Source organism: Nanorana parkeri, unplaced genomic scaffold (genome assembly GCF_000935625.1).
Source record: "Nanorana parkeri isolate BGI_ZX_2015 unplaced genomic scaffold, ASM93562v1 scaffold591, whole genome shotgun sequence".
Classification (NCBI taxonomy): Eukaryota; Metazoa; Chordata; class Amphibia; order Anura; family Dicroglossidae; genus Nanorana; species Nanorana parkeri.
Genome location: NW_017306859.1, coordinates 335,025 through 361,526, shown reverse-complemented (window position 1 = coordinate 361,526; position 26,502 = coordinate 335,025). Strand labels below are relative to the sequence as shown.

At 43.2% G+C, this 26,502-nt stretch overlaps 1 protein-coding gene and 1 long non-coding RNA gene across 3 annotated transcripts in view; both read left to right on the top strand.

Annotated features, from left to right (window-relative positions):
* The window catches only part of ANKRD55 (ankyrin repeat domain 55), a 91,859-nt gene extending 74,833 nt beyond the window's left edge, over positions 1-17,026 (top strand). For both annotated transcript variants that reach the window (XM_018562683.1, XM_018562682.1), the window contains exons 10-11: positions 3,104-3,205; positions 16,747-17,026. In XM_018562683.1, the coding sequence (XP_018418185.1) occupies positions 3,104-3,205; positions 16,747-16,997 (353 nt within the window). In that variant the 3' untranslated portion in view covers positions 16,998-17,026. The remainder of the gene's footprint in view (positions 1-3,103; positions 3,206-16,746) is intronic.
* Positions 17,027-23,231: 6,205 nt separating this feature from the next.
* On the top strand, positions 23,232-26,029 carry LOC108792017. Its single transcript, XR_001941534.1, has 3 exons — positions 23,232-23,242; positions 25,675-25,680; positions 25,845-26,029. It is a non-coding gene; the product is annotated as an uncharacterized LOC108792017 (long non-coding RNA).
* The last annotated feature ends 473 nt before the right edge of the window (positions 26,030-26,502 follow it).

Sequence of the window (26,502 nt, the reverse complement as noted above, 5' to 3'; positions counted from 1 at the left end):
TCTAAAAACCCCCCCCCCCCCCCCCCAAAAAAAAAATATTGCATACTCACCATATAAATAAAAAATACAATACAAACAATAATAAGAGGCTTGTAAAATGTTCAAGCCATTGTTTAAAAGTTAGGAAAACAAAGAGAGAGTGAGATTTTGTATTCATTTCGAAAGTCATATCCACAACTACATTCTGCCACTGGATTTTCCTACTATAGTATACCAGCAGAGTGCAGCATTGACCTGGTTTGTGTCTGCAGTATGAGGCAGTACACTGTTTATAAAGATATCACGAAGTGTTACCCTAAGGCCGATTAACATATCTGTGTTGAAAACACGATGCGCTGCCATTCATTTTGATTGCCTGTTGATCCTGCCAGAGAACTCCACCTTTTCAGCTTCCTTTTCAGTGATGGTGTGGAAACAATGCTGCACTGTTCCTGAATTCAGAGCAGAGTTGTGACTCTCATGAAGGCTGTCCTGATTACACTACAGTGGGATGAAAATATGTTACGGCAGGTGTGGCTTTCAGTGTTGTTACTTCTGATTTACAAGCCTGTACTTTGTCAGTCATCACCTGGCTCCACCTAGTCATACCCATTGCTTGTTGGAGTGACTGCAATGTTTAAAGGAGAACTATGGGGTTAAGGCTTTTCCCCATAGTTCTCCTTACGGTAACGGGAGGACACAAACTAGCGTCCTCCCATCACCCTAGGCTCAGTATACCGCAAGCTGTAGCTCGTGGTATACTGAGAAGCCACAGTATACCGCAAGCTGTTGCGAGACGCCGCAGCTGAAGCGGATCCCGACAATTATGTCTGGATCCGCCCAGCAGCTTGACTGACAGCTGGCTCTGCCTATCTAGAGGCAGAGCCAGCTGTACCCTCGCCCGTCCGTTCCGCCAGTCAGTGCTGGAGGATTGGAGGGAGGAGGGGGGGGAATCCCTGCAGGGAGCCGTGACTGACAGTCACGGCTCTCTGCGGGGACATGATCGAAAAGTAAGCGAGCGACAGTATGTGTTCGCTCACTTCCCGATCTATTGAGCCGACGTGTGACAGTTTCATTTAAGTATAAGCTCCCTTTTTGTAAAAAAAAGCAGAGTTCTACTTTAAGAAAAATAACTTTACATAGTGGGAATAACATCTGCTGTATCAACATCTGTACTGCAGCTCTATAGACTGCAGTGCAGGCAGCATGCTTAAGTAACCCAGACAATACACACTCAGCAATTCCCAGCAAAGAATAAAAATAAACTAAGTTTAGTTTGATTTTTTTTGCAAATTTTCAAGAAAAGGAACTGCAAACAGATGTTCATCTTTATACACATTTCAATACAAATTAGTACTGCAGAGAGCCGTGACAGGATCGAGAGGTGAGCGAACGCCGGTATGTGCAGGTCGGCTATAACGCAGGTCGGCTAGAACTATGAGGTGAGTGAAAAGCAAAGCACTCACCTCATAGTTCTCCTTTAAGTTGCTGAAACCCTTCCACTGTGAGCTGCAGTGTCTGGAAGGGGGAGCATGTGAGACACAAACTAAAGAGGATTTGATTCAGTCAAAGAAGGTAAGGGAAGTTTTTTTGTTTATTTAATGAGGCTTGTGCATCACATAGTAAGTTGATATGTTCCTTGTTAAACTCTCTTACAGGAGCCTTTAGTTGTACTTAAACCCTTTCGCTGCCACCAACATATAGTATATCATATGTTGCTGGCAGCGGGCCACTTTAAACAGACCCCCGACTCTTACACTGGAAGTGATTCTGGGGGCTGAGCTGCCACCAGATCGCTTCTAGGGGCCAGTGTAGATTTAAAAAGCCATGCCAGACATCACAACAAGGTTGGTGACCTGACCTCTTTCTACTGATGTTAAGCAATACAAATTGGTCACATCCCTGCTTCCAGCCTATGATTGGGGATCAGGTTTGGGTTTGTCACTACCGTTGGTTTGATGGAAATCCTGTGGGTTTGAGCTTCATGGTGCTGGCGAATTTATGTGTTGATTTTTTTGAACCATAATGCACTGCATGCTGTACACAGGAGTTACGGGAGGCTGATACCAATTCAAATTTGGGTAATTACACTTGTTGCATTTGTAGAATCCCCCTGACCCCCAAGGGCATGTGAGGGACACCAGAGGCAGGGAGGGCTAGCATTTCATCTCGGGGTCTGGTCCTTGGCAATAGTGGAACAATGTGAACAGATGGGTGCCAGTTACTTTTAGATGCAGAAACAAGGAGTTTATTAACTCTCACTCAAAACTCTAGGAAGAGAGGGTTAGGACACAGGACACCCATGGAATTGCAGGCTCCAGAATGGAGAAAAAAGTACTTACAACCTTCACAGATAGAGAACCTTAGGTGACTCAACATCCTGTGACAAGAGTTCCTGGCTGTAAGGTACTGGATATTGCAACGACTGGCTCCTTGGAGAAATTCCCACACTTCAGTCAAGGACCAAGATTCTACAAAGCTTCTCAGGCTCCTTATTCAGGCTGAGGCTCCACCATTGCATGTGCATCCCCAGGTGCAAGTCCAATAACCATCTTGCATGGTGACTCTGGTGAATGTTTGGCACACTGTACCTCTTGCGTAAAGCTGGATGGTCATAGGACCAATGCTGTCACTGACAACTGTTTAACATGTTGCGTGGATGAACAACAACATATTTAAAATGTTCTTTTCTTACCAGTTTCACATTACTCACTTGAGTGGTTATGTACAGTATATACCCCTTCATTACCAGGCCATTTTTTTAGTGCTGTGTAGTTTCACTGACAACTACTCTGCCATGCAGAGCAAAATAAGTGCATCACTGTACCCAAATGTACTGTACCCATCACTTTTTGTTAGACAGATAGATCTTTCTTTTGGTGTTTTCATTACTGCTGCTACTGCATTATCACTGTTTTCATTACTTTCTGTTAAAATACAAAAGTTATGACGAACACCCCCGAAATCTTAGATTAGCTGCACATTTACTATACATAGCACACATAACGGAAGTATATACAGTGTACTATGAATAACTAAGATAACAAAATGGATGTTTTCCATTCACCTGCTCTTGTTCGATATGATATTTTAAAAATTAATTAACATATTGAAATATTTTCAGGTCATAATTTATCTCACCTCTCTCAAGAAAAGCCAAGAACGAAAGAATTTCGACTTGCACGAAACAGCTTGGCTCCTCTACCGGATCACTGTGTGAAGAAAAGTAGGTATATATATTATACTATATTCATACTTCTATCAATGCAGATCTCATACGTAAGTGGAAGAACTGTTTTTTCAGCAGCACAGTTGAAGAGTATGTCAAGGCAAAATAAAAAAATAGTACATGCATGCCCGTATTCCCAACAGTTTCCCAAAACAGTTACATCCAAGGCATGCCTATGGTAATAACTGTCACGGCTGCCAGTGTGCTTATTTCAGACCTCATTTCAAGCCCTCAAATGGCTTTTGTCATAGCTGATCACATGTGCAGCACCATGGCAAATGCAATCCAAATAAGCAAAGCTAGTAGAATCTTGTCCTGCATCAAGAAGGGAATGTTTTGCAGGGATAGGTCTATAATTTTGCCACTTTACACATCAATGGTTCGGCCCCACCTGGAGTATGCGGTGCAGTTTTGGGCACCGGTCCACAGAAAGGATGTACTTGAACTGGAGAAAGTCCAGCGGAGGGCGACCAAACTCATAAAGGGGATGGAGGACCAGAGCTATGAGACACGGCTACTAAATTTAAACATGTTTACGTTGGAAGTAAGGAGATTAAGGGGGGACATGATTTTCATGTACAAAATGTTCCATAGTGATAGCAACATTAGCAACAAACTCTTTGAGATTAATTCCGTAACAAAGACTAGAGGACACCACCTAAAACTGGTATAAAAAAAATTTGAACACAAGGGTCGAAGGGGGTTCTTCTCAGTTCGCGCGGTTAGGGTCTGGAACTCACTGCCTCAAGCGGTAATTTCCGCAATTAATCTGGAATCATTCAACCTCAAAATACTATGTAACTATGTAAATAGAGGTTAGGTTGGCAACTTCCATGGTTGTAAAGTATAGGAGAGTGTAGTTCCGCTTTTAAGACCCAGTACAGAAAAATACCTTTTGATCTGCACTCGGCTCTTAGGTCCTTTTGTGGGCCAACAACACACAGCTTTTTTTGTGGACTGAGTGGTGTCAGCCCTGCCGAGCATCTTTTGCTTAACTACTCAACCACTCTCAGATCTCTACAATGTAAAAGCTAAATATTCTGTGGTCCAAGATGAGAACTAGGAAAGCTCTTTGAAATAACACACAAAGTTATGTGTTATTTCTGGACAGCTGGACAGCTGACAAGATCTACAATTTTTTTTTTTTTTTTGCACTAATCAAACAGATATAACAAAATGCTTCTAATGGTATTGTTAACAGATCCAAAGGGAGCAATTGCAAGAAGTTCATTGTTACGGTTACCATATGCTTTAAGATTAGCTGCAAAAATTAACTGCTTCACCTCTTTGCTGGAAACATTAAAATGGACAAATTTTAACTGCAATAATAATATATTCCTAAAAAAAGCTTTATACATTTTAGATTTGAACCCAATAAAAAAAAATATAACATGTAAAAACATAATTTGTTCCTTTTAAAATATACCTGTTGGCCTTTTTAAATGTATACTGCTGAGAGCCGTGCTTATAAGCTTAAGGTGCTATTTCCTTTATCAGCCTTCTCTGTGCACTCCTCTGATGTTAAGCAATACAAATTGGTCACATCCCTGCTCCCAGCCTATGATTGGGGATCAGGTTTGGGTTTGTCACTACTGTTGGTTTGATGGAAATCCTGTGGGTTTGAGATTCATGGTCCTGGCGAATTTATGTGTTGATTTTTTTGAACCATAATGCACTGCATGCGCTTTGCACTATGACCAGCACTATGACATAGAATGACCAATAAGGGGGCTTTTATTTAAGTATTTTCAAAATTGGCCTCAAAACCTCATGAAAAAGTTCCCCCTCACCGCTGTACAGCATTATTTTTTTGTTTGTTTGCATTGGTGCATGTCCCCTATGGCAGCGCCCAGTTTTTTACTATAGTGCTGTTAGCCCTAAAAATGGCCAGAATTTAACAACAAGACTTGTCTCTAATCAGCGTCGGGTTCACTGAATTTCAAATAAGATTTGCCAAACCCTTAGTGAATAGAAGCCGGGAAGATTTGCCCATCTCTACCTGTGATAGGACACTGGGGTGCCTGGTGTCACCATTGTGAGATGAGGGCAGCAGCTCCGTTCTTTACATGGGATGGGAAGGAAAATCAGTTACCACTAATGCAGAGCGTATTTACTGCCGAACACCTATGCTGAGTATATTTACTACAAAACACCAATACAGAGCATAGTTACCAATTTAAATGTATTTTTACCCCTGGACACCAATGCAAATGTATTCTTGCCATTGTATTAAAGTTTTGTGCTGAAAAAATCAAGCATATTTCACATTAGAATTGTATAATTTATTTAATTTATTCTTCTGTTTTTTTTGATACCTGCAGCTGACTGATCACACTAACGTACCATGAGCTGTAGTTCTCAACATTATTTCAAGGGTCCCTCTAGAAGTGCCTTCTGCATTCCTCACGGGTTCCTGGGTTCCTTGAGATTTTCACACAGCTTCTGATGTGAAGAGGGAACTCTGAGGGAACTCTGATGTATAAGGGGAGGACTCTGATATGAAAGGAGGGGACTTGTGAGGGGGGGCTCCTAATGTAAAAGGGGGACTCTCTTGTTAAACGCAGGATTCTGATGTGAAAGGATGAGGCTCTGATGTAAAGGGGGGTTCCTTATTTCAAGGAGGGATTCCAATTTGGGTGTTTTTGCTTGGGGTCCCCCCTTAAAATCCATACCAAATCCTATCTGGGATTTTTTTTACATTTTAGACTGGGGTGCCTAAAGATTTTGCATACTTTTTAAGGGTGCCGTGACTGAAAAAAGGTTGAGAAACATCGCTCTAATGTAAAATTCCTTATAGATAGACCATGTGGTGCCATCAGGGCCATAGGAAGGCCGGGGCGAGTAAGGCACTGGCCTCGGGCGCAGCTGTGAGGGGACACAGCCAGGGCCAGCCTGGCAGCACCCCCTTGCCCCTGTTGCCATGGCGTGCACAGGGCACCATGGCAACAGCCGGCGGCTCTCTCTCCTCACCACTGACAGCGATCCCTCCTCCTCCGCCCCCCCTTCATCCGCCAGCTTCAGCACTTAATTTCAGCTCTGATCCCCACTGCCTCTGCCCATATAGGCGGGGGAGAGCAGCGGGGATCCAAAGAGAAGCTGCGGGCTGTGCGCTTCTCTGCCGAGCAACTCAGGATGGAGAGCGGAGGATCGGTAATATCTGTGATAGTTACTGGTCCTCTGTGTGCAGAACAAACATTGAAGTGATCAGGCGATCACTCCGGTGTTTGTAAACAACTTTACATCACTTCCTGTTCATTCATGACTTTCTGAATGGGTAGTAGCACTCAGTACAGAGCCTCCTGTCCATTCATAACTGGACGATAGTAAATATTTTACAATCACCAGTTTCTGAATGAATGGGAAGCCTCTGTACTGAGTGCTTTCCATTCTTTTAGAAAAGAGGCTGCAGAAAAAGAGATTGTGGACTCTGTGTCCCCACAGAGGGAAATATCAGGGGTCTGCTTAGATGCCTCATATTTCCCCAAAGCCCCCCAACAGTAAAAATAATAATAAAAAATTAATAGAAAATAAAAAAAAATCCACATCCTGGAGACGGGGCACATGACATCACATGACACCACTCGCCTGTTGGGGGGTCACAATTTATTGTTCTTGACCAAGAGCAAAAGGAGCTAGCTACAGCTCTGATTGTTTTAATAATTCCAGCATGTTAGGGCAGCTCAAGTAGAACAGTATTTATTTTTCTTCTTCCTAAAACATTATCAGGAGAAAAGCCACAATGATCAACAGGTTATGTCGCACCCAGCATAAATGAATAAGTCTATCTTCTATAACAAGGGAGTTTTATATCTTTAGAAAGAGTCAAGCCAATAAACAGAATAGGCTGCTTGAAATGGCTTCCTGGAATGAAATGCATCTTATGTCTCCGGCAGCTTGTGACAGTTTCACACATTAGAAGGAAAGCTGGAATTCCCCTCTAAGGGTTGTACATTTTTCCAGGAATGGTATGTCATAGCCATTCGTGCCTGAGCTCTTCTGCAGAAGCTTCACTTCTATGCAATATCCAGATCACATTTCACAATTTCACTCTTCAGCATTGCTCCGAAACCCCAACTATTCCCTGAAATATCATAGGATGACCTCCTTCCATGATCACATGGCATTTCTATTGACAAAAGTTAGAGTTATAAATTTACAAATGTGCTGCATTTTGTTGTCTATGTAACAGAAGGACGCACACAATTATCCAGTGAAATATCACTGCTGCGTCCAAGATGGTGGCGATCATACATGCGTATGACGTGGCCCGACGCTGGTGTCATGGTACTTCATGCTCCCCGCCTCCAAAATGACAGCGCGCATGCGTAGAACGCGCCGCCATATGGCCGCCACACGTTCTGTTTTTTTAATGTACTCTTTCGGGTTTGGAGGATCGTTGCCTCCGAAACAGCATAATTATTAAATTATTTTTCGCTCCATAAGACGCACTTTTTCCCCCCAAAAAGAGGGGGAAAATGTGCCCGTGTCTTATGGAGCGAATCCCGACGCCCGAGACATGCAGTTTCGGGCACCGGGCGAGTCGTTTTTTTGTACATTTAGCTCTGCAGGAGCTAAATTAGGAGCTAATTAGTACAGTAGGAGCCACTGCTCGTTTAATACGAGTGATCTAATGAGATCACTCGTATTAAAACCGAGCAGCGGCGATCGAGATCGCCATAGAGCAGACGAAGAACGGACGCCACCTGTCTCAGTGGTCACTTCAGCTTCTGTCACAGAAGCTGTGACAGAAGCTACGGTCTGTCGAGTGCTCCATAAGGTGCACCGGACCTCCCTGCGTCCTATGGTCTGGTGCGTCTTATGGAACGCAAAAAAAGGTAGTTTTCATTCATTTCGTCCGAAATGAAGATGTATGCTGTGCACATGTCTATACAGTGGCAAGAAAAAGTATGTGAACCCTTGGAATTAACTGGTTTTCATCTAAGTCACAACAGTGGACAAACACAATGAAAACACACAAACAATTTGACATTTCCTGTGACTTTATTGAACACACCCATTAAATATTCACAGTGCTGGGGGAATAAGTAGGACTGCATTAAAAGTAGGACTACATTACCAAATGGGGCCATGTTGCCCAACGATGGGCAGACGGAAGGCAGCATTCACTACATGAAAGATTTTTTCATGTTAGCTTTGATTGCATTATAAAAAACAACTATAATATGTATTCCTATTACAATGCTGATGTTATAACAGGGTCGTACAGTTGCAAGAAAAAGTATGTGAATCCCTTGTTTTCTGCAGTAATTTCCCCTTAAATGTGATCTGATCCTCATCTAAGTCACAACAATAGACAAACACAATAAGGGGGATTTATCAAAACTGGAGCAGACAAAATCTGGAGCAGTTGCCTATGGCAACCAATCAGCTTCTCTCGATTTGTTCATCTGAGATTTGAAAATGAACGGTGGATGCTGATTGGTTACCATGCACAGACTTTGTAGACAAAGAACAATAGTGTTTGTCTATTGTGACTTAAATGAGGATCAGGTCACATTTTAGGGCAAATTACAGCAGAAAACGAGTTTATTCCAGGGGTTCACATACTTTTTCTTGCAACTGTACGATCCTGTTATAACATCAGCATTGTAATAGGAATATATACTATAGTTGGTTTTGATAATGCAATCAAAGCTTACTTGAAAAAATCTCTTTCATGTAGTGAATGCTGCCTTCCGTCTGCCCATCACATTCACTGCGCTGTGTCTCTGTAATGATTTATATATATATAAATGTTATAAATTGTATCATGTGTTTGTTCTGGATTTTTGCTTCATATTCTGTCTCTATCATTTAAAAAAAAAACCTATGATAAAAATGATAGACCTTTCATTTCTTTGTAAGTGGGCAAAACTTACAAAATCTGCAGGGATCAAATAATTATTTGCCACACTGTATCTAAAATCTGTACATATATAAAAAATTTAATATAAAGGACAATAGGGAGTCTTTCACAAGGTCTAAGCTGCACAGGAGGGATTCAGTTATCACCGTATTTTTTGCAAGTGGATTGAATTCTTGAAAATGCCAGTAAATGATCATACAGCAGATGCACCTCAGTAAGCATAGTACACCACTTTTTCTCAGCATTGTTTCACCTTCCCAGAAGAGATGCCACGCCATTATTAGACAGGTATACAAGGAAAACATGTTTTTACTAGTACGGGACTTTTTCTATCACGGATAAATAAAAAAATGTGCTGATGCAGTTTTCTGTGTCATCATACAAGAATTTGCATATTCCTTCTAAGGCCTATGCCAAATGATTTTGTAGCAGTTATGCATTTGCCCTCCCTAAGATTTTTGTTGCTATGAAAGTTATTGAAAAGTTGGTATACCTGAAATTCCATGTAGCTTAGTCGCTGATTGTCTTTTTGTAAGATTTGGAGCTAGCGACAGAATTGCCTGCTTCAGTTACTTCTTATGTTATCCAATGCAACTGATGATGACCATGGCATATCATGGATTTGTAGCCTCATATAGAAGTATTGTAATCAGCCACAGAAGCAACTATGTACCAGCTACGAATCATCAGGGAAAAGGAGCAGAGAGATTTGTAGCTGCAACAAATCACTGCCCTAAATTTGCCAGAATGATGATACTAATAAACACACTTAGAAGATGGAAGGCAGTGTATGAGATCAGGCAGGAGACAGGTTAGCAACAGTCAATGAACTCCCCTGACTTTTAAGTCAAATTCATAGGGGTTTTATTTAATAACCAATTCGCAGAACCATTCGCCCTATGAAGCTTTCTGAGGGTTTTCTCAGTGCGAATAAATGCAAAAGGAACGTTCTTATATTTATTTTATTTTTAAGGTTGAATGTATGTAATGTAATACTGCATTTTGACCACTAGATAGAGCTGGTGAGCATATGAAACAAATACTCATTTCCTATGCTCGTTAGCTCCATCTAGTGGCCAAAGTGCAGTACTACATAATACATATATTCAACCGAAAAATAATATACAGTATATCTAAGAAAGTCTGGTTTTGCATCTATTTGCCGAGAACTAACATTCAGAAAGATTCATAGGGCGATTGGCTCTGCAAATATGTATAAATAGACCTTCATGTGAGTAAAGCTAAATAAGAGGATGTTATACTGTACAGTTAAAATAATTTAAAAAAAATGAATGTATATTGTTACATGATGATACAGAAAATGACAATTGCACACCATATAATCTGTCGTACAAACGCTATGTACTAGTAAATACCTGCTTGCCCTGTACCCCTGTTACATAATACCTGTGTAATATTGTATAAGAAAACCTGCATGAATATGATCATTTAAGACATCATACTGACATTCTTACATAAGCACAGTCATTACATCAGTTTAATGCTACAAGTTTGTCTATGAAAACAAAGTTACTCTCACATTATCCCTTTGTCGATGCCATCTAGTACATGTAGCTGTTTGAATTCTTGGTACTGTGTGTTGCCAATTCTCGTTTAAAGCATGGCACAGCTGAGTAGTAGGGATGAGCTTGGGCTTGGTGTGAACCCAGTTTGTCAGAGTTTGCTCAAGTCCGCTCAGAACTGTGACCAATCCCCCCCTGCCGCCCAATCAGTTGTGGGCAGGGGCATTCCCCACCCTTTTGTGACAAGTAGCTGTGGGGAAACCCACCTGCCCCAAATGATTGGGCCGGGAGGAGGGTGTCGTTTTTTTGCCGGCTTGGGCTAAATCAGGCAAGTTGGGTTCACACCAAGCCCAAGCTCATCACGACTGAGTAGGTCTGCAGTAACAAATCCAAGAAAAAAGTCCACGATGCAATGTAAACTGTCACTGCTTTGCTCACTGGTATCTGGACTGTCAGATTGACATAGTCGGAGGGGCAAAGATATAGAAAGGCCGGTCCAAACTGGGTGACATTTAAAGGAGAACTATGGGGTTAAGGCTTTTCCCCATAGTTCTCCTTAGGGTAACGGGAGGAAACAAACTGGTATGTGTTTGCTCACCTCCCGATCTACTGAGCCGACCTGTGACAGTCTCATTGTCACAGGTCGGCTAGAACTATGAGGTCAGTGAAAAGCACTCACCTCATAGTTCTCCTTTAACCAATTAAAGCAGTGTGTGTCATGTTTTATTTTTTTCATAAAATACTGTTTTTTTTAATCCTTTTTTGCATCTCGGAGATGCTAATCTCTTCCAACCTTTCTCAGCCACATCCTATGTACATCATTGTTGTGAACAACCTTGCTGATAGTGATAATGGTGCACCATGCTTGGCCATGTGTCAACAATTAAAGAGAAGAGCGGCACCAAGGAACTTCGTAAATACATCTTCTCGTTAGTTCTATCCTCAGAGTATCATGAACAGATTTGTATGAGAACAGTGTCAATAAAAATAAAGCTCTATCTCCACACTATGTTTTGGATCTGTTGTTATCCATTTTCAAGCTGGAGCAATCAGGGGTTCACAGTGGTTCTGGCTTGTAAAAGAGTAATAACATACCCAAAAGTCACACACCAATGATATCAGACCACCTCCTACTTTACTGAGGAAGGACATGGCTCACTGCAGCTCCTCTCTAATGTTTTAGCCAATATCTCTGTGATGAAGCCCATGTTAGGCAAAACGTTAGAGAGGGGCGGTCCTAGAAGGGCTGCTGTGTGCAATGTCCAGGTTTAATAAAGTTGGATGCGATCTTATGTCATTGATGTGCAACTTTGTGCTTCCCTGCTGAGTTCATAAAGCCTGGTTGGGCTCTCTTTGGTTGGCACCCAAAGTTCCAGACGGAAAGGGAGATTTCTTAATACAGGTTTGGAGCAATGAATTCTTTATACATATCTAACAAACCCAAAAGAAGCATGGCGACGGAGCTCCTAATTGTGCTTCTGCACAATTACAGACTTCTGATGGAGACTACAGGTGGCCATGAAAACATACATTGTGCACTGTTGTCACCATCAGGTAATCCACCCTGGGAAATGCCATCCAGCCATCCCTCCAGTGCATTAAACAGGAACTTGCTGCAGAGAGTCTGCAGGAGATCAGCATCACTGAGATGCAACAAGGCTTTATAAAATGTGAACGTGTGTATTTTATTTTAGAGGGTCAACTGTTGGCTACACAGTGCTTTAGCAAACTAAATGTCATTCTGTTAGGGCTTACATCTTCTTTAAGCAGCAAATGAAAGGAAGCCAATTTGTAAACTCATAATCTTACCTCTTATCAATGGGAATGCCAGTTCTTACACTTGTGTATGTCATGGGATGTCACCCGATAAAATGATTACATTCACATACAAAAAAGCTGTTTAGTATCCCTTTAAAATGTTGCCCTGCTTATTTAATTAGGCCAGAGATAATAATGGCAGTTTGTCTCTTAGGAATGTCTCACGTGATGGTTGTTGAGCATATGGCACTAAGATGTCTTACGTGCCATATGACACATACCCCTTGACACATACAATGCATTAGGACATCTGTTTCGGATACGTTTCTATACATCACATGCCCATAGAAATCATAACTACATCACATGGGCTTTATTATGTTACATAATCTCTTCCATGAAATCACACTGGAATGGTAATTGGTATTTTGCTATGAGAATTGAAAGATAATAAGTAGTGTTTTTGCACTGCTAATATCACATTTTTATATATATTGTTATTATTTAGACAAATATTAAATATTGCATATTAATACGCATAATGCATAATTAAAATATTTCATAATTGTTCGAGTGTTAGAAGACACACAACCCTCCCTCTGTCCTATCAAGATGGGATAAATGTATATATAATTGCACATACTGTACATTAAAAACAGGTCAGAAATGTGAAAGGTAAAGGCACTCATTGACATCAGGCATCCATGCATCAGCCGGTCACATTTCGTATAGTAGTAGTTTTGTTTCTAAATTTCCTTTGTAACATTGTTTTATTACCTGTTGATCCTGCCAGAAGATTATTGCTTTTCCACTTTCTTTGAATGGAATGGATACCAACGCTGTTTTATTTGCAGTGAAATCGCAAAGCATTGTTGTCACCCTGTGGCTCAGGGTAGTCTTAAATGGGCATGTAGTTATAAATGGCATTTCAGTAAGAGACAAACAAATGAAAGCCCAACTCCAGCTAACACTTTATAATCAGTTACAGGTACAGCAACAGTTTTTTTCTTTTGCCAAAAAGGTTTAACCCATATGAATATAGCTGACCAGGAAGTGGAACAATAACAGATTCACTGGCAGGATCGCCAGGTATAAAACTGTTACAGGGAGGACGAGGCATCATATATTTATTTTTTTTGCTAATAGCTCCATTTTAATTATAGGTGGCGCATGTTGGGTTGAGTCAGCTTCAGGCTTCTTATATGTCTTGGATATTCCAACTTTCAGATTTTCTCGTTATAATTCCCTATTTTGTTCCTATTAAGCCATGAATTACGAGTGTTCCCACCCATTGTTGCATTTGTAGACCTAGGCAGTCAAACACAGAGATCTCCGTAAGAAATCGAGTCAGATGACTTAATTTTGCAGCAAAAAGTAAAATATCTGTTTTGGACAGATAAGCCCTCTTATACAGGTTTTCTCGACCAGGGTTCCACAGGGACCATAGGTACCACCGCCATTGCAGCAGATTTATATCCGCCCAAGAACTTTTTTCCCTGCAGCTACTGCTAAATTACTATGGCGCTATAAGCATAGAATCGGTTGGATTGATATCAGCCCAATGCTATGCCTTTAGTTCCGGGTTTCTGGGGATGTCACTCCAAGCGCCCCGTCACCCTGACATCCATTTGCTGCCCATTGTGCGTGTCTATTCTGTGCTTTTAGCTTGGGCAGCCTGTGTGGTTCCTGGTGCAGGCATAGTGGGAGCCCCTCTCCTGTACAGACCCTATAGAGGTGAGAAAGGTGCAGGAGTTGGGAAGGTGAGAGGGGTGAGGAGGGCTCCTGTCACAACTGAGGGGTCCTGAGCAAGAAATGGATGGTAAAGGCCTTCATGGGTACTCTATTAGGCAGTTTGCAGGTTGGCTGCAGCCCCATCCTCATCTGTATGACACAAGTAACTTTTTTTTTTTTCCCCGAGCACCAGTGCAAAGTTGAAGTTTTACCTTGAGAGCCTATGCAAAGTTAAAATGTTTCCCTGAGCACCATTGCAAAGTTAAAGTTTTCCCTAACCACCAGTCCAAAATGGAGTTTTGCAACGTGCACCAATGCAGAGTGACTTTTGCAATGCACCTAGGAAAACTTATGATTACAGCTGAGCACCAATACAATTCATTGTTTTTTGTGACTACCTCATTCAGATATTTAGGGGATCATTTACAAAGCTGCCGAAGGCAGACGAGTGAATAACCCAGCCGAAGTGAAGTGAGCCGAACAACGTTCGGCTATTCACTACGGCTCAGTCCGACTGATTTCAGCCGTACATTGGCTGCACATCGGTCAGCCGAAGCGCAGAAGGTCTTCGACTCAGCCAATCCAACATCAGGATTGGCTGAGCCGAAGCTCCGGCAGCTCACTCCCTTCCATGCGCCCCTATTCACATAGGCAGTGAGTGAAAAGCCCAATGCCGGCTATTCTGCTCAGTACCTCCGTGGTACCGAGCAGAATAGCAAAAGGTTAAAAAAAATATTTTATAAATTTAAATAAATAGTGAAATTAAAAAATAAAGAAAAAGAAAAACAAGTGGGCGGAGCTAGCAGTGACAGCTAGTTCCGCCCAACTTTTTCCTATTGGCTGGCACCTGCTAGAGTCAGGTCCCGGCTAATAAATAACAACTGGGCGGAGCCGGCCGTGCTGTTATTGTTTAATGACAGTTCAGCGTCCCCCAGGTCATTTGGGGACGCTGATCTGTCATTACAACTGGGCAGCTGTCATTTTGTGGGCGAAAGGCCGGCCTTCAGCACGCCGTTTACCCCGCTTCAGCTCAGTCGAGCCGAAGCTTATGCCTTCAGCTCGGCTGAGCCGCATGGCCACCTTTGGCTGCTGTACGGGCTATAGTGAGTAGCCCCTACAGCAGCCCTTCGGTTCGACTGAACCGAAGGGCTCCGGCTGACGAAGAGAGCTGAAGGATCAGCCGAAGCTACAGCTGGATCCTTCGGCTCCTACATGTATAACCTCCTTAGGATTCAATCTTGTTTTATGTTTTATTCGTTTTTATGTTTATTTCCTGCATATCTACAACTTCCTGATCACACTCATGTACTGCGGGCTATAGATGAGAACATTATTTTTGGGGCTCCCTGAAATTTTTTAATGTTTTTAACAGTTTCTTGAGGGTAAAAATGTTGAGAAATGTCTCTCTCTCTCTTTTTTTAGATTTATTTTTATTAAAATAAAAATACATTTAAAGAGCACTAAAATGTACCAGAGTGCTGAACTAAGTCAGGTAGTACTGGCCGGTTTTTTTTCCAGCGCAGCCTGAACGCAAGATGAGGCAATTTGCTTTGTCATGGGTGAGCACAGTTTATGCCACCGTATTGTGGTTGTGTTCCCATAAAAACGTAATAAAGTTCTAACAAAAACAAAAAAAAGAAACGGGCTCGATTGAATGAATCGGCACTGTCTGGGCATATGCAGTGTGCTTGGTGTGAACAACCCCTTAGGGTGGCTCCTTTCCCTTGCAGTGTCCTATGGAGCCACCCTTGTGTGTGCTAGCAAGTCACGTGTTTCTACAGGCACAGCAAATCAAACACACAGATGCAGCTTGTAGGTACCTCTTGCACTTAACAGGAAGTTCAGGGATGCGGAGCTAAGAGAGTTGAAGCTGTTTAGAAACATGGTGATTGTAAGTGCTTGGGCAAAAATATAAAGAAATGTATATCTGTTTGATCTGGATTCATTATTGAAAAAAAAGTTTGAGAGTTCAATACTAATTTAATTCCACCATCATGGACTGTAAGGTAGATGTTGAATGCTGTCGAACATGATGGAAAGTGTACATCTTTGTGAAAAAGATTAGAATTTGTCTCATCGTGTTCTTTGATAATCAACTTCTGTCTTCTATGGTGATTGGAATAAGGTGACAAAGTTACTTATGGGAATATCAATCCTGGGATATGTATCGGACACTCGTAAGAACCAAGGAAGTCACTTGGATAAGTGGTGAAACGTCTTCAATCTTACAGAACAGGCCCAATGAACAATGAAATGTGATTATCTACTAATAGCTATACCGTGACCTGGATACATCAAAATGTCAAAAGCATGTTGCTTTTATGTGTTACATTTGTAAGAAAGCATTTTCAGAATGAGTCAGCTGCGAAATCCTGTGTCAAAGTATAGAAAAACATAAACCAGTGATGTGCAAAAGAGAGCTGCATGTGACCTAAAAAACACCAGGCTGGCATGTATGGTATAAACTGTCTTTTGCCATTAAGTCACTGGTGTATATATTCCATCATTTGCCAGATGCTACATAACACCATGTTATAGTAAACTGTTCATGTGCCATGGGGCTGAGATCTTCCTAGACCTATGCTGACATCCATGCTGATATCCAGAAATATAAACCATGTTCTGCTGCTGAATCACAATTCCTTTTCTTTTTTTCCCAGTCCAGCTGCCATCTGGGCAAGTCTGCCCAGGAGTCAAGAAGTCTATGTCTTTGCCGACCAACTCTCTACAGATGGGGAATAACTTATCTCCATTAATCATCTCAAAGACTCAGAGTCACTCACTCTATTCCTTCCTGCCGGTCCTAAGAAGAGAGCCCCTGAGGACAACCCGCGTCCTGCCCGCCATCCCCAGTCAAAGGGGCCAACATGCAACAGAAAGCCTTATGAGATCTCCAAACAAGTCTGACTAGTTCTGACTAGACTAGTTCCACAACTGTAGCCAAGATTCGCCCCCTCCACCTTGTGTATTTTATGTACATTACACTGTATGTAGGGTCTGTGAGACAGCCATCATGTGTGTCATTTGTACATTCTTCAAAAACGATTATAAACATGAACTAGGTTTTTGCTATTTTTTTAAAAATAAACAAAAAAAAATCATTTTTCTAAGTTGTTATTTTGTGATCTTCCATGCCAAAACAACATGAAACTTTACAATAAATAGTTTAATTTAATTCTATATTGATTTTTATAGAACTTTGTTTTATTTACTGTGGTTATTGTTATTTATCAGTTGGGTTGAAGAGAACCTGTCACCTGCCGGCATGGCTGATCTGATGCTGGATATTTTGCTCTTGTGAAATGCCCTGTTATCAATCTCCAGGGACACAGACTAATACTGGAACTGTGGGTGACGTGCCTGACTTGGAATAACTATTCCACAAGAGCAATATTGCCCACAGCACAGCAGAGGTGTCCCCGGGCTGGGTGTCACCCAATGGGACGCCATCACACACATGTGTGACGTCATTACACATGTCAACACACACGCGCGTAATCACGTCACGTGCACTTAACTGCCAGCGGCCATCTTTGTGATGGACACCAGCAAAGAGAGAAGGGAATGTTCATCCAGCAGGATAAGGTATGCCGGGTCCCCTCCTCTCTCATGCAGCTGTCAGGCTCTTGGCCCATGACCGAGTGCCCAACTTTTCAGAGGGTGTAACCCCCTCTGATGGTGTCATCGGTGCAGGACGCACCCCCCTTGTGACTTCACTGCAGCACAGCCAGGTAACCTGGCAGGTGGCATCTCTGTACCAGATCGCACCATAAGGTAACACGTCGGGTGAAAAAGCCTGATTTTTTTAGTCTTGATGTGCAGTGAAGTGAGGCAAAATACAAACTTGAGTGGGCCAGAGCTGAACCTGTGTTCAAATATATATATATATATATATATATCCGTCCTGGAACTGCTCAGCACCTCTGGCTGAGAGTCCTGGGTTACCCTTTTGCCACTCACTGCCACAATATATATATAATGTTAATTCCTCTTCAGCCGATTGGATTTTTAAAGTGAGCCCATTCCTCCACTTCAGATCACTTTACCCTTTATTAAATCTAGCTCAGCTTTACGCCACTTCATAGTTTAGTAAATCAGGCCCTATCTCAAAGACAGAGAGCCCTGTCTGCAAATAAACATGGGGTTTTTTAACTTTCCCTGGAAAAAAAAGAGGACTGAGAAAAGCCTACAGGATTTTGCCCCAAGCCAAATTCTTACGGTAAATTTTGTAGGGTTGTAAGTGCGGCAATCTGAAAACCATGATCTAAGCCACGGTTTTCTTCTAATAGAATTCCTGTGGTTGATATTGTTTTATGGCAGATAAAGTGCCTGGGTGTGAATGCCATTGCTCGCCCACAGCATGTGTTTGTTTCACTAATTCCAGACATTCGTAGGGAGAGGTAGTCTCTCATTATCGGAAAGTCATTCCCATGGGATACAATGTACTCAGCCTCCAGTTATATGATGCTTGTCAGGGTCAACCACTACTATCTAGTTACTATAGAGATCCTTCTGATTTATTAAAGGCAAAGTCCACCTTTTATAAAAAAACAATAATAAATGCTGACTTCATGAATGAAAAAAATGTGCATATATTATTTTTTTGCATAGGAGCCAGTAAAGCATTGCAATCACAATCAGTGGATCACGGGTGCAATGCTCTTCCTCCCGTCCATATCTATACTTACATACAGTAACATGGACAGAAGGAAGAATTAATGGACTATAAGTGCGCTGATGTCACCACACTTGTATTCTCCATTCACAGATCTGGTCAAAGGATCTGTGAATGGATGACGTGGCCAGAGCCACTCACAGTCATATCTGTAAAAAAAATGAAGGCAACTGGACTTGCAGTATTTTTCTTGACAAAGCTGGTCATCTGACCAGCTTTCTCAATTCAGAATGACTTGTACAAAAATTATCTGGGACAAAATATGGTGAATGTTGCTCCAATCAACATAATCTGTAAATCGTAACTAGCATAGGGTCAGAGACCTCATAGAGATAAAGTGCTAATTGCATTTGCATGATTGGAGCTAGCAGGTGTTATTAACCCGACCAGAGAGAGGTGTTAAAACAGCATTGACTTAAGCTGGCCATACACCTTTCACCGTCGCACGACTTTCGTTGTGCGATGGTTGTAAGGTAATTAAAATCTTGTACGATCTGCCCAGGACAGTCAGATCGTACTTGTGATCATCGCAAGCCCTCCCCGCTGAGTCGAGGGCTTCCGATGATTCCAATGCTGAGCGGGCAGTGTGGGCTTGCGCACACCGGCCCGTTCGGCACGTTTTTCGACAGGTTTTCAAGCGTCCTCGGAAAAGACAAAAGACGTGCGACCGTACAGTAGAAACGCTCGCACGCCTTCCATACACCTGCCGATTATCGTACGATTGTGGGATCACCCGGCAGGTGTATGGGCACCTTTACAGTCATGCCAAATTTATAAATCAACACCAGCCTGTGGGGAGGAGATTGCAATGTGACCACCTAAAAAAAACAAAAACACCAGACTGAGCGTCTGAACTATAAGCATTGTGCAATTAAAGTTATCTGCCGCTGATAAGACAGAACTCGCAGCTTTCTTTGTGGCTTTGTTCAGTCTATACATTTGTGTTTGTGCATTGCAAAATAGTCCATTTGATAAGAAACATCAACTGTTTCCCTGCCAAACGTTCATGGCAAATCTCCAGAAAACATATAATACAGTTTGGCTTCACCTGTCAACAATACATGAAAGTAAACTACAGTTAACATTGATAGGTCTGGAGATACATCCATAGTGCCTGCCTGCTCGGTACTTCTGAGCATTTCTCATCCATATCTTGCTGTAGTGCCCAATCCAGCCCACACTTATTGATCAGTATGGTTGGATCCCTGCATGTCCGATATATGCCATGAACTATGGCTGCCGGGGGTAACACTGACATCCACGCATCATGTCAGTAAAGCTGGTCATATATTTAACAGATAAAAAGGATGCAGCACTCCAAATATTATAATGCGGAATCTTAATTCACATCAAAAAGCCGTATCCAGGAAACATCAAGGCAAACTTCTATGACACGTTTCATGCAACTTAAACTATATAGAGACATGGCTGGCCATACATAAATAGAATTCTACCCTAAACAGTGCAGATGGATGGATTTTCCCTGCTCGGCTATTGTATTATGAAAGCATACCCAAATGGTGACTGCATCTGATTTGTTGCAGGCACAGTTTGGGCAATAATTTCCATCTGGATCCTTCAACAAAAGTTGATTGAGCAACCAACTTTTGTTGAGCCAGCAGAGCCACCCACTGCAAGAATTTCAGCTGAATCCTGTAAATCGGCCAAAATTCTAACAGTGTATGGCCAACTTAACACATCCTGTGTATAATATAAAGTTCCAGAATTCCGCCCTGCCTATGCAATCCAGCTGGGTCCTCATTGCTGCTGTCCCTGCACAGTTTATTTGCTGGTGCAAGAGTCAGCTATGGACTTAAAGAGACCCTGTCACAAGACGTCACTCTTTTATTGAAAACATTTGCAGCTGTAGGAAATAAAAAAACTGTAAAAATAAGATTTTGTAGATTGAATTGTTTGTTTGTTGCTCTTTAGATAGACTGACAGTGGGAGCACACAGGGGAGCTCTGCATTAATAGGGATCTGATAATCCTGGGTGTCTTTTGGCTTTGTCAGGGGTACCATCAAATGTTCCCGGGAAGGACAGGTGCTGCATGTGATTAGTAAGCAGCCCCTGTCCTTCTTTATGGGACTACACGGCCATACGCCACCCTACGCTCACCTCAAGTGTAGGTCCGTACGGGTGCGGGTGTCCCAGCTAGGACGCAGAGGGGATCCATCCTGTCAGCGTACGAGTACGGGCACCCGCACGGACGTACAGGTCGGGTGAGCGTAGGGCGGCGTACGGCAGCGTATTCCTATAGAGAAGGACAGGGGCTGCGTACTAATCACACGCAGCACCTGTCCTTCCCGGGAGCTGCCCGATACAGCCGTGCATGCAGCACAGAGCTGTACGTGCCGGCCTTTTCTAGTGTGAATGAGGCCTTACTATATTTCTATTCACACACTATTTGAAGGACTGGAGACTGGGGTTAAGAGGAGCAATATATAAACATTTTGGATAGAATATGTAAGGTATTTTTTTTTACTGTGGCCAGCTGAGGTTTCCCTTCACTTCCCACCTTGGAGAAGCAACAGGAAGTGAGAGAAAATCTCCCCAAAGTGAGGAGGATTCCCTTCAGACAGGTGTCATCAGAATGGGTGTCCCCATTGGAAGATTAATCCTCAGCTCTTGCTCTCATGACAAATCTATAATTTAGGATTTCCCCTTACTTCCTGTTTTAGTGACAAAGAGGCAAATCTCCCCAGCAGTAACACATTCCGCAATAAAAACCTGCCAGAGGGACTAACCTTCCTCACTTTAACCAAAACTAAAAATAAAAGGTTTTGCCCTTAGGCTAGATTCACACCTAGGCGATTTAGATGCTGAGCTGTTTTCGCGGTTGTCACGCGTTTTCAATCGCGTGACTGTTCATTGTAAACCGCGCGGTTATCGCGCATTTTTCAATGCATAGAGATGTCTGAGAGACCCAAACCGCGCAACAACCGCCCAAAAATAGCTCCTGCACCTTTTTGCGCAACAGGCGGTTTTGGTCGCGCGGCAAACCGCAAAGGTGTGAGCAGCCTCTATTGATATAATCCCCTCTTATTAACCCACACACATGAAATAATATACCCCCCTTATTAACCCCCCCACACACATAAAATAATATACTCCCCCCTTATTAACACCCCCACACACACAAAATAATAATACACTTGGAAACTTGATAACAGTAAGTGCTGGCAAAGCTAGCTGTCACTCACGCAGCTGGGTGGATCTCGACAGTAATGTCGGGATCCGTCGCGGCTGCGGCGGTCTCAGTATACCGGGAGCTGTAGCTCGCGATATACTGAGCTTTGGGTGACGGGAGGACGCTAGTATATGTCTTCCCGTTACCCTTAGGAGAACTATGGGGAAAAACACTTACCCCATAGTTCTCCTTTACAGGGATATTAAAGTGTTTTCAAGCTGCTGATGAAATCACGTACAATGGATGCTGCTCCTTGATGTTTAAAAGTTGTTGTTTCCTGCAGAATCAGCTGGTCCCCTGAGCACGGGCCCTGATAACCTGTTTAAGGGTGGCTCCTATGGAGCTGCCCTTGTGTGTGCTAGTAAGCTCTGTGTGTGTCTCCACAAACACACAGACACGGAAAGGCAAGACATTTCCCTGCTTTCTGCTCCTCTGCCCTTTGCTTCCCCTTTCTCCAAGCTAGTAGATGGACATCTGCTGGAGTCTGCTCTGTTCCTCGTGATCTTGTACTGGACAGAAAGTTTAGAGAAGCCGAGCAGAGAAAGTTGGAGCTGTTCAGAAACATGATGACTGTAAGGGCTTGGGCAAAAATGTAAAGAAATACTTTGCTGGGCCATGGATATTTGTGTGATCTGGGTTCATTATTGAAAAAACGTTAGAGTGTTGAATATTACTCTAATGTTCTGAATCACTCAGGTCTAGTGAATTTTGGAAATGTCATCACTAGGGTTCTGTAGATGGGGGCCAGTGTCATTCAGGATAACCAGAATATCAAGTAAATGTCACCAGCACACCAAAAGTAATTCAGCAAAAGTCAATTTATTGACACATTGCCATTCAGTACAAGCGCTTTCGGGGCCTCAAGGGTACCCCTTCATCAGGGATAACCACACACCCTGGGACTTGATAGCAGACTTTTATTCATACATATTCCAAAACAGGAAATCAATAAAACACTAAACTCACGAGTTAAACCTTAAAAATACATTCAAGTCCCTTAACTATTAACAAAAATGAATCTTATTTGTGTATCGCTCGGCTGTAGATCCTCAAATCATCTCTGAATTGGTGCTGACACTGTCCTTCCTTCTGGAGGGTGGCTACTTTTGTTCCCCATGGTCCCTGTGTGTGTTGTAAAGTAGTCACCGCTCCAAGCTCACTCCTGCGATGGACTACAATCTCAAAATGAGTAAACTAAAGGTGATATTGTAGTCCATTACAGGAGCGAGCTTGGAGCAGTGGCTACTTTACAACACACACAGGGTCCATGGGGAACAAACGTAGCGTAGCGTATGGTTATTATCCAGCGAATGGCGCAGCGTATGGTTATTATTCAGCGAATGGCGCAGCGTATGGTTATTATCCAGCGAATGGCGCAGTGTATAGTTATTATCCAGCAAATGGTGCAGCGCATGGTTATTATCCAGCGAATGGCGCAGCGTATGGTTATTATCCAGCGAATGGCGCAGTGTATAGTTATTATCCAGCGAATGGCGCAGTGTATAGTTATTATCCAGCGAATGGAGCAGTGTATAGTTATTATCCCACCAATAGTGCAGCGTATGGTTATTATCCAGCAAATGGCGCAGTGTATAGTTATTATCCCACCAATAGCGCCGTGTATAGTTATTATCCAGCGAATGGCGTAGTGTATAGTTATTATCCAGCCAATAGTGCAGCGTATGGTTATTATCCAGCAAATGGCGCAGTGTATAGTTATTATCCCACCAATAGCGCAGTGTATAGTTATTATCCAGCGAATGGCGCAGCGTATGGTTATTATCCAGCGAATGGCGCAGCGTACGGTTATTATCCGGGAAAGTTTCCTCACACTGCTGGCTTGTAGCCAGTTTTGGATGAAGCAAAGTATGAATTTCCTTTTCCTTGGAATGTTCTTTTTCATTCCAAGGCCGTTTGTGGCTTTCTTTAAATGTGTAAAACAAATATGACTTGTGAAGTAAAATAAGCACGCTTCACTAAAGCAAACTCACGTCCATGATATTTGTTTTTTTCTACTTTGCGGACGCCGTGAACCACTTCTAACAGACCCAATGCTGTGCGCTGAAAAGAAGAAATTAAAGGGCAATTCCATCTTGTGAAATAAAAATGAATAATAAATAAACGCACACTTCCTGATAAGAATACAAATATGAGTTTCTTAGTTTGTTTTGTGCATCAGAGCCAGTAAAGGATCACAACCACGATCAGTGGATCACAGGTGCAACGCTCTGGTTCCTGCAGACCCTTCCTCCCATCCGAGGTATGGACATTCAGTCATATGGATGTAAGCAATGGTCAATGGACCACACAGAGACGTCACCAGGCCAGGTGTCACCTGGTACGTCCGACAGGCGACACCTGTGCACATGTCATTACGTATGCACATGACTACATCATGGACATGCATAATGACATTACGCACACTTCACTGCTGGTGGCCATCATGGTGATGGCATACCTTATTCCGCCGGTCCCCTCCTCTCTCGTATGTATTCCAGAATCCTGCTGCACTCTTTACCGGGTATTCCTGTCAGCGTGGGTGCTCCAAGTGACTGCGGATGGCGCCGCCAATACTGAAACTTGTGAAGTTTCTTTTTAGCTGTATTGTCATTTTAAGACTGATGAAGGGGGCCCTGTGTGGCCCCGAAACGTTGCTATTTGTTTTGACATGAACCGTCAACAAACAGGCAGTGTTCTTCACTTCAATATGGTGTGCTGGTGACACCCTCCTCTCTCGTGACGCTGTCGGGCCCTCGGATCATGACCGAGTGTCCGACTTTGCAGAGGGGGGCGACACCAAAACGACTGTCAGACTGATGGTGTCACCCAGTGCCGGACGAACCCCCCGCATCCCACTTGTGACGCCACTGGGACTCCAGGTGTGGTGATGTCATTGTACACTCCACATAACATTAAAAGAAGGAAAACATTCACAGCCCCACCAGTGTGCCATACAACCAGGGCCGGCCTTAGGGGTGTGCGAGCCGTGCGGCCGCACAGGGCGCCATGGCAACAAGGGCGCCGTGCGGCCGACACAGCTCGTCCTGGGGGCGGCTTCTCTCCCCCTGCTTTCTCGCACAGGGCGCCTAAAGGCCTAAGGCCGGCCCTGCATACAACGCACACAACCGGAGCTGCCACAACGCACTAACCCGTCCGCTGAAACAAAGCATTTTTTTTTAGCAGACAGGATAATGTGAATGGGCGCTGAAGGTAAAAGTGAAAGAAAATCCCAAATTTTGGGTTATCATAACGGAGAATAGATGGAAAATCTTTGAATGGGGACACTGGTGACACTGGTGTGGAGCACCAGGGATTTCCCTCTCTTTGCAGCGATTTCCTCTCACTTCCTGCTGGGGCTATTAGACAGGAAGTGAAGTGAAATCTCCACAATGAGTGAAGAAAAAAAATGGCTTCAGTTCTAGCATGTATAACATAGACTTTTTCCCCAGTATAAGACTTTTTGTAGTTTAATAGTTAATTTATTATGCCTATACATCAGACCAAACAGAGGGGCAACTGAGAGGCGCAGAGGGGTCTGATTCCGAAAGGAGGACAGACCCTCCAAATAAAGGACAGTTGGGAGCCTGAACATTGTCTAACCCAGAAGTACATTTTATCCTTGTAAGTACGTGACACAATCACACTGCGTCCCCTCATGGAAACCTGTGTGTGTGTGCGCACTGTGTGTGACTAAGCCCTCAGCACTGAACATCCTGGCAGAGCTGGCAGTCACAGGAGGCGGGGTTTACTGGAAGTGTGTAAGTGACGAGCAGCCAATCAGCGCTGGCACATAGCGAGGAGGAGGAGGGAGGGGGGGGGGGGGGTCTTTTTTTTATCTTTGGTTAGGAAGTCACGTGGCGTCGTCCTCCAATCCTTGTACAGGTCTCCGGAGCTCAGTTTACCAGCAGTGACTGGGATGCTCGTACCGGGGTTCAGCCAGTAGCGGGAGGCCGCGGGATGTGTGTGTGGGTACCGGAAAGGAGCCATAGTCCCGGGTGTGGCGTGTGAGCCAGGTTCGGTTATCTTCTGGAGGACATACGAAGGATTGTGCTGTCTGTGGACTCCCTCGGCCGCTCGTCAATAGTAAGTGAAGTGCACATATCGGTGTCCGGTGTCGGCCTGTGGTCGGGGATCACAACCATGTGCCTGTATAGGGGGGCAGTGATGGTGACCGGGCCAATATTGGTGTAGACTGGTCAGTCATTGCTGCCAGCTGGCTTTCTCTTCCCACTCTCCCTGGGCCGGTGATCTGTGTTCTGCACCTCACAGCATTGATGACAGTTCTCCTGACCCTGGCCGCTTGTTTACAGCCAGCTGTACAAAGTAAATTCAATAAGGTTGCCAATAGCAACCACATGTTTAAATTTTCTACCAGAGGAGGGATGTTGCCCATAGCAACCACATGTTTACATTTTCTACCAGAGGGAAGTTACACATGTCAACCACACGTTTACATTTTCAACCAGAGGGATGTTGCCCATAGCAACCACATATTTACATTTTTCTATCTTGTCTTGTATTGCATTGTGATTGTAATGTCTTCCTTATAT